General features: G+C 47.0%; 1 protein-coding gene across 2 annotated transcripts; it reads left to right on the forward strand.

Annotated features, from left to right (window-relative positions):
• Window positions 1-327: 327 nt before the first annotated feature.
• LOC129716445 (zinc-binding protein A33-like) lies at window positions 328-7489 on the forward strand. 2 transcript variants are annotated; one of them, XM_055666316.1, is made up of 6 exons: window positions 328-798; window positions 1495-1590; window positions 3279-3491; window positions 4493-4515; window positions 4603-4718; window positions 6483-7489. In XM_055666316.1, the coding sequence occupies exons 1-6, from the start codon at window positions 388-390 to the stop codon at window positions 7010-7012; spliced, it is 1389 nt and encodes a 462-aa protein (XP_055522291.1). In that variant the 5' UTR covers window positions 328-387; the 3' UTR covers window positions 7013-7489. The 2 variants fall into 2 exon arrangements, with proteins under 2 accessions (XP_055522291.1, XP_055522290.1); XM_055666315.1 differs by having other exon boundaries at window positions 329-798; window positions 3258-3491.
• The last annotated feature ends 943 nt before the right edge of the window (window positions 7490-8432 follow it).

Here is an 8432-nt window from a genome sequence, read left to right on the forward strand (position 1 = left end):
GCTTTAAATCAAAGTGGCTTCTGATCCATGAGAATGAACTTTATTTATCTCAATGGAAGCTGCACAAAACAATGCAAGGGAAACTACACAAAGGTGGCGGCTGGGGAGGAAAGATGGGAGGGAAATGGGGGAACAGGGGGAAAACATTGACAATAACATGAACTAAAATATGTGAAGTGATAGATGCGCGGTATCAAACGCTGTTTCCTGCAACACTGATGACACCAAGGATGATAGAGCGGATTTCACAGCGGGAGGATTACATACTGGAAGTCGCGTTTTGCATAAACAAATGACGGCCGTGACGTTCCGCTACGTACAACACGTCAGCCCATTGGATTATCTTGCTCCTCTAGTATCTTTGCCGTGAACCAGGAAGTTGCCGAAATGGCTTCCAAGGCACAGAGTGAGAATTGGACAGAGGAGACAATTTGCTCCATCTGCCTTGAATTCTTCACCAATCCAGTTTCACTGGAGTGCGGGCACAATTTTTGTCGCCACTGCATCACTCGGTGCTGCGAACCGAACAGTGTGCATTGCTGCCCCGAGTGCAGGCGCGAATTTCCGGGTATCCCTTCCGCGATCAACTGGGCCCTGGCGAGTCTGGCCGAGAAAGCACACAAGTTAAAGCAGAGCCAGAAGGAGAAGAAAAGTAAACTCCTCTGCGAGGAACACGAGGAAGAGCTGAAGCTGTTTTGTGACACAGACAAGAAGCTGATCTGCCTGATTTGTCGAGATGCGCGGGAACACAAGTCTCACAACTGTATACCGATTAAGGAAGCTGTCGAAATCTACAAGGTAAAGGCTTCAGGACTCCAGGGCTCTGAGCGACAGGGAGAGGATGAGCAGGCTGGGACTCTATTCCCTGGAGCGCAGGAGCATGAGGCGTGACCTTCTGGAAGGGTACAAAACCATTAGAGAAATAGATCGGGTAGACGCACAAAGTATCTTGCCCAAATTAGGGGGGTCGAGAACAGGACAGAGCATTGACGTGAAGGGGGAATAATTTTATAGGAATCTGAGGGGGAACTTTTTCACACAAAGGGCGGTTGGTGCATGGAACGAGCTGCCAGAGGAGGCAGTTGAGGCAGGGACTATCGCAACGTTTAAGAAGCAATAGGACTGGTACATGGATAGATACATCGATACATATATACATAGACAACAGGTGCAGGAGTAGGCCATTCGGCCCTTCGAGCCAGCACCGCCATTCATATGTGATCATGGCAGATCATCCGCAATCAGTACCCTGTTCCTGCCTTCACCCCATATCCCTTGATTCCGCTAGCCCTAAGAGCCCTATCTAGCTCTCTTTTGAATGTTCTAACTCTGTTGAATGGTGGATAGGACAGACGTGGATGGATATGGGCCCAACGCATGTAGGTGGGACGTGTAGATGGAACATGCTGGTTGTTGTGGGCATGTTGGGCGAAAGGGCCGGTTTCAACACTGTATGACACTATGGCTCATGAACACTTATCCTCCCAATCCCAGGATCAGATGAAATCCTCCTTCATCTCTCTCTCCAAGAAGATATCAGAATTCCAGGAAATGGAACTGCAGCAGAAACAGACGATTAGTAAGATTAAGGTAAAACAAACCACTTTCGCGCGATTAGCTTTGCTTCATTCGTCACACTGAATGAATGAATGAATTAAATAATGAATGAATACATTATGAATACGTTTATTGGCCAAGTATTCACATACAAGGATTTTGCCTTGATGCTCCGCCCGCAAGTGACAACATGACATACAGTGACAGTTAGGAATGACACATAATACATTAAACATTCATAATAAAACATTATGGATTAAACATATGAATTAAATGAAATAGCAGAACTGAAGGATGCTACATATTTTTGTTTTTTGAGTAGTGCTACTACTCGTGGAAAAAAGCTGTTTTTATGTCTGGTTGCGGCGGCTTTGAAAGTCCGGAGTCGCCTTCCAGAGGGAAGTGATTCAAATAGTTTGTGGCCAGGGTGAGAGGGGTCAAAGATGACCTTACCCGCTCGCTTCCTGGCCCTTGCAGTGTACAGTTCGTCAATGGGGGGAAGGTTGCAGCCAATAATCTTCTCAGCTGAATATTAATATTTAAATATAGGAGTCTGAAAACCATAACATCCAGGTTCAGGAGTAGCTTATTCCCCACAACCATCATGCTATGTATTAAACGCTATAACTTTCAAATATGCTCCAAACTACACGGACTAGGGACATTATTTTAGTCTCTGCACTATTATTTGTGTATATATATACATACAATACAATACAATACACAATACAATACAATATTTATTGTCATTTGAGCCTCAGCGAGGCTCAAACGAAATTCTGTTTCCACAGCCATACAAACAAAGAATTCCTAGACATACACACAATTCAATTCACACAAACATCCATCACAGTGGATTTTGAAGGCAAAATCTTTTATCTCCCCTTTTCTCCATGTCTCTCCCGATGTCCAAGCCCTAGGCGGGCGATGCTAAGTCCCACGGTCATTTTATGCCGTGCCGGGCGATGTACGGCCCCGCTCCCGGTCTAAAAGTCACAGTGTTGGAGCCCCCGGCGGGCGCTGTAATGTCCCACGGCCATGAAGCTACGCCGGGCGATGTACGACCCCGCTCCGGGTCGTTCCAACCCCACGACACGGGCTGGAGAAGTCACGTTGCGGGAGCTCCGGGAAGCGGTCTCTCTCCCCCCGGACCCGCGAGCTCCCGATGTCCCAGTCCACCGGACCTGCGGCTGCGTTGCTGGAGCCTCCGAGCCCCAGGAGTCGAGTTGCAGCAGCGAGTCACCACCGCTCCCCACACTCCGAGGCCGGCCAGCCCCACGATGGTGAGTAGTCCGCAGCTCCGCAGTTTCCCGAGCCCCCGGGTCGTTCAGGTTGGAGGCCGCTCCACGGTGCTAGGCCCCAGCGACAACGGAGACCCGACAGGGAAAAGGTCGGGTCTCCCGGACAGGGAAGAGATTTTAAACGCCCCCCCCCCCCCCCCCACCCCGCCTCCCCGCCCCCACATATAAACATTTAAAACCACTATTAAAAAAAAACACCAACACTACATTTAACTAGACAAAAAAAAAAGACTGGGGCCGCTGCAACGAGTAAGTCGCTTTTTGGTGTTTATTATAGTGTTATAGTGTTTACAGAGCTATGTTTACATATCTGTTGTGCTGCTGCAAGTAGGAATTTTGTTGTTCAGTATCAGGATAGATGACAATAAAAATCTTTTCTCCTAATTCTTCATTTAAAAGAAACAGTCGCGCTACCTACAGACTCGCGTGGCTTCAGAATTCGCTGAAGTGCACAAAGTTCTCGCTGAGAAAGAACACAGCTTAATCAAAGGCCTCAAGGAAGATGAGGTGAAATTCGTGAGCATAATGGAAAGAAATCTTAGATACATTCAAGATAAGTTGATATCCATTCAAGGGAAGCTGGCAAATCTGGGAAAACAGATGAAACAGAAAGATGGAGCTATCTTCCTGAAGGTGAGTATCCAAATGTATTTTAAATGTTGTCTCAACTCAACTAACTCCTCTATCAACTCGTTGGTACAGCAGGCAGTGAAGAAAGCGAATTGCATGTTGGCCTTCATACCAAGAGGAGTTTAGTATAGGAACAAATAGACCCTTCGGCAGTTGTACAGGGCCCTAGTGAGACCACACCTGGAGTATTGTGTGCAGTTTTGGTCTCCAAATTTGGGAAAGGACAATCTTGCTATTGAGGGAGTGCAGCGTAGGTTCACAAGGTTAATTCCCGGGATGGCGGGACTATCAAATGCTGAGGGAATGGAGCGGCTGGGCTTGCACACTCTGGAATTTAGAAGGATGAGAGGATATATGAACCCTACGTAGGGAGGTGGGACTAGCGATGCATGGAACATGTTGGCTGGTGTGGGCAAGTTGGGCCGGAGGGCCTGTTTCCAAGATGCGAGTCATATTGCAGTCCAGGTAGAGCTTCATGGTATGAGTGCCGTCTCTATGGTGAGCAAAATAACCGCTATCTCTCAAATCGAAATTACCTTTTTTTTAATTAAAGAAGCTCATAAAAAAATTAAGGTTTATTGTTCAAATTCAATCGGCTCTAATTTTTTTTTGTGTCGCTTCCCTCCAGAGATGCTGCCTGTCCCGCTGAATTACATCAGCATTTTCTGTTTATCTTGAGTAACACTTGTTGTGAATAGGACGTCCCCTTTTACGTCACCAAGCACAGACTCCGCCTACTAAAAATAGAATACAGAACAGTACACAAGATAGACGCAAAAATCTGGAGTAACTCAGCGGGACAGGCAGCATCTCCGGGGAGAAGGAGCAGGTGACGTTTCGGGTCGAGACCCTCCTTCAGACCCGAAACGTCACCCATTCCTTCTCTCCAGAGATGCTGCCTGTCCCACTGAGTTACTGCAGCTTTTTTTGTGTCTATCTTCTGTTCAAACCAGCTTCATCAATTGCTTCCTACTTAATGCATCTTTATGTTTTATTCATTTCAGGAGGAAACCTCTCGGAAGAGCAGGTAGGATAATTTATTCTCTGAAACTTTGCACCAATTGGACACGTGTTTACGATGATCAATTTATATCAGACTTTACTTTTTTTGCAGCCTTAACGAAATAGATCAGAAAGTGTCGGTGACTGGAGGCAGCCTCTCGATGGGACATTTCAACTGCACTTTGCCGTTTGCAGTGTGGAGAGAATATATTGACACTGTTAAATCGGGTAAGCATTTCGTCACAATTTGATTTCTAAAGGTCAAGGTGGTATTTTACTAACTTAGAGCGGCACAGCGGTGTACCGGATTGATTTACTGCCTCAAAGCGCCAGAGACCATGGGTTCGATCCTATCCTCGTCTGGTCTGATACCTGTGTGTTCAGATCTGGGCACCGTTTTAGGGGGGAAATGTTGTCAAGCTGGAAAGGGCACATAGACGATTTAGACAATAGACATTAGACGATAGGTGCAGGCATAGGCCATTCGGTCTTTCAAACCAGCACAGCCATTCAATATGATCGTGGTTGATCATCCACAATCTGCGGAGAATGGGGTAGAAAGGGAAAGATAGATAGAAACAGAGAAACATAGAAAATAGGTGCAGTAGGCCATTCGGCCCTTCGAGCCTGCACCGCCATTCAATATGATCATGGCTGATCGTCCAACTCAGTATCCTGTACCTGCATTCTCTCCATATCCCCTGATCCCTTTAGCCACAAGGGCCACATCTAACTCCCTCGTAAATATAGCCAATGAACTTGCCACAACTACCCTCTGTGGCAGAGAATTCCAGAGATTCACCACTCTCTGGGTGAAAAATGTTTTTCTCATCTCGGTCCCAAAAGATTTCCCCCTTATCCTTAAACTGTAACCGCTTGTTCTGGACTTCCCCAACATCGGGAACAATCTTCCTGCATCTAGCCTGTCCAACCTCTTAAGAATTTTGTAAGTTTCTATAAGATCCCCCCTCAAACTTCTAAATTCTAGCGAGTACAAGCCGAGTCTATCATTCTTCATATGAAAGTCCTGACATCCCAGGAATCAGTTTGGTGAACCTTCTCTGTACTCCCTCTATGGAAGAATGTCTTTCCTCAGATTTGGAGACCAAAACTGTACGCAATACTCCATTGCGTACTCACCCAGCCTATCCAAGTCACCTTGCAGCCTCCTAGCATCCTCCTCACAGCTAACACTGCCCCCCCCCCCCCCCCCCCCCCCCCCCCCTTCGTGTCATCCGCAAACTTGGAGATGTTTCATTCAATTCCCTAATCCAAATCATTAATATATATCGTAAATAGCTGGGGTCCCAGCACTGAGCCTTGCGGTACCCCACTAGTCGCTGCCTGCCTGCCATTGTGAAAAGGACCGTTTACTCCTACTCTTTGCTTCATGTCTGCCAGCCAGTTCTCTATCCACATCAATACTGAACCCCCAATACCATGTGCTTTAACTTTGTAATCTAATCTCTTATATAGGACCTTGTCGAAAGCCTTCTGAATGCCTTTAGCCATGAACGAATGGCGGAGTAGCCTTGATGGGCAGAATGGCCTATTCCTGCTGCTAGAACTTGTTTGAACTGTTATGGAGCACCTTGGGGAGATCTTTAAGAAGGACCACCTGTATTCTTGTATAATTCTCTGGATGCTTTCAAGAGAGAGTTAGATAGAGCTCTTAAAGGTAGCCTGAGTCAGGGGATATGGTGAGAAGGCAGGAACAGGGTTCTGAATGTGGATGATCAGCCATGATCACATTGAATGGCGGTGCTGGCTCGAAGGGCCGAATGGCCTACTCCTGCACCTATTGTCTATTGTCTATTATCATTTGCAGATCTATTCGTTAACAGCAGAAGGAGGTCCTTGGGACCAATGGTCAAGAATTCCAGCTCCAGTCCCTCACCGTAGTGACCCACCTGGATCTCTCCATTAGTGATCATATTAACCCATAAATCCTCACATACCACAGCCCCTCTAATTATCTGCTCCTGCCCCCAGACTCTGTGACCCTGGATGAGGATAGCGCGCATCCGGAGCTCGAGGTGTCCTGCAGCCTGATGGATGTGAGATTGACCGGGGTCAGGAGAAGCCTCCGCAACAACAGGAAGAGGTTTATGGAATGTCTCTGTGCGCTGGGATCGGAGGGATTCACATCGGGGAGACATTACTGGGAGGTGGAGGTGGCGGGGAGTCGCCGCTGGAGTCTGGGAGTCGCCGCAGAGTCTGTGGAGAGGAAGAGACGGGTCGACCTGAAACCAGAGGAAGGATTCTGGACCATCGAGAGATATCGCGAGGAGGTTTCCGCAAGCAATTCTTCCCAGATCCCTCTCTCAGCCGGTCCCGTCCCCGGGAGGGTGGGAGTTTACTTCAGTTACGAATCGGGGTCAGTCTCATTTTATGACGCGGACACCAAGTCCCACCTCCACACGTTCACCGGGAATAAATTCGTGGGGAAAATGTATCCCTTCTTTGGTGCTTGGGATGAAAATCAATGGCTGAAGATATGCTTCATTCCCTGCTCGAATTAGTAAAAGGGTCGGGTCCCGGGACCGGCGTCATGAGTGGGGCTAATGGGCTGTGGGGCAGAAACCGTGTGGAAAAATGGTTGGCGCTGAACCGGTTGCCTTTGATCCCCAAATTTCGCGTCGGAGTAGACTAGTATAAATATCAATGTGGGTTTGTGCCTTTGTGCATTTGTTCATTGGATCATCATTAGTAAAGGAATGGCGTGTGTGAGATTAGTCACTGAATTCTGGAGCAACTCAGTGGGGACAGGCAGCATCTCTGGAGAGAAGGAATTAAATGTATCTTGTATCTTGTATCTTGGGTGACGTTTCGGGTCGAGACCCTTCTTCAAACTAGTGTCAGGGGAAAGGCAACGGGAGATAAACTGTGAGATTAGTGATGGCCAACTGCACCGATGTTCAAACGGTCACCCACTCCCAGCCTATTCAGAGGCGCTTTGCCGTGGGGGGGGGGGGGGGGGGGGGGGTGGGGGGGGGGGGGGGGGGGGGGGGGGGGGTGGAGAGAGAGAACGACAGGCAAAGGGACACAACCACCTGTCTGTCAGCAGATATTTCCCCTCCTAAATAAACTTTATTCAGTATGGAAATATAGTCAAGAGTGTTTTATTGTCATGTGTCCCAAGTAGAACGATACAATTCTTACTTGCAGCAGCTACAGAATATGTAAAACACAGTACACTCTAAACAACAAAATAAATGGGAAAAGTTTCATTGTGGGCACACACACACACGTACACAGAAAAACAAATAAGCAATAATAGTGCAATAATAACAGTAATACTCTCATTACACCCATTTGAGGTTGTAGTGTTTAATAGCATAATGGGTGTTAAATAGCCATTAGGCTATTAAAGAAGCTGTTCCTGAACCTGGACATTACCGATTGGATCTTTGATGATGCTGGCTGCCTTTTTGAGGTAGCGAACACGGAAACTCCCTTCGATGGTGGGGAGGTCAGAACCCGCGATGGACTGGGCAGTGTTCACAACATTGAGCAGTCTTCTCCTCTCCTCGGCACTTCAAGTTGCCGAACCAGGCCATGATGCAACCAGTCAACATGCTCTCTAATGCACACAAGTAGGAATTCAAGGAAACAATTCACAGAATTCTCAACGTAGTCGGAATCAAAGATTATAGAGGAGCAAGATAGACCACTCCTTCGAAATCCAATGGGCTGACGTGTAGTACGGATCAGAAGAAATATAATTGTGTGTGTTATATGATTCTATACATTTATATCACATCCATGTATGTGTGTTTATAAACATTTTATTGTTTAACAAGAATTAACAGAATTATGAACTAACATCATTATGAATCTAACCCTATATCACACACAGAAATTTCCCCCGCAATGTCAATTACCCTGCGAGTCGGGTCGGTTTCGGTTACTACAAAATCAACTCAAACACTGCTTGTGAGC

Source organism: Leucoraja erinacea, unplaced genomic scaffold (assembly GCF_028641065.1).
Source record: "Leucoraja erinacea ecotype New England unplaced genomic scaffold, Leri_hhj_1 Leri_237S, whole genome shotgun sequence".
Taxonomy (NCBI): Eukaryota; Metazoa; Chordata; class Chondrichthyes; order Rajiformes; family Rajidae; genus Leucoraja; species Leucoraja erinaceus.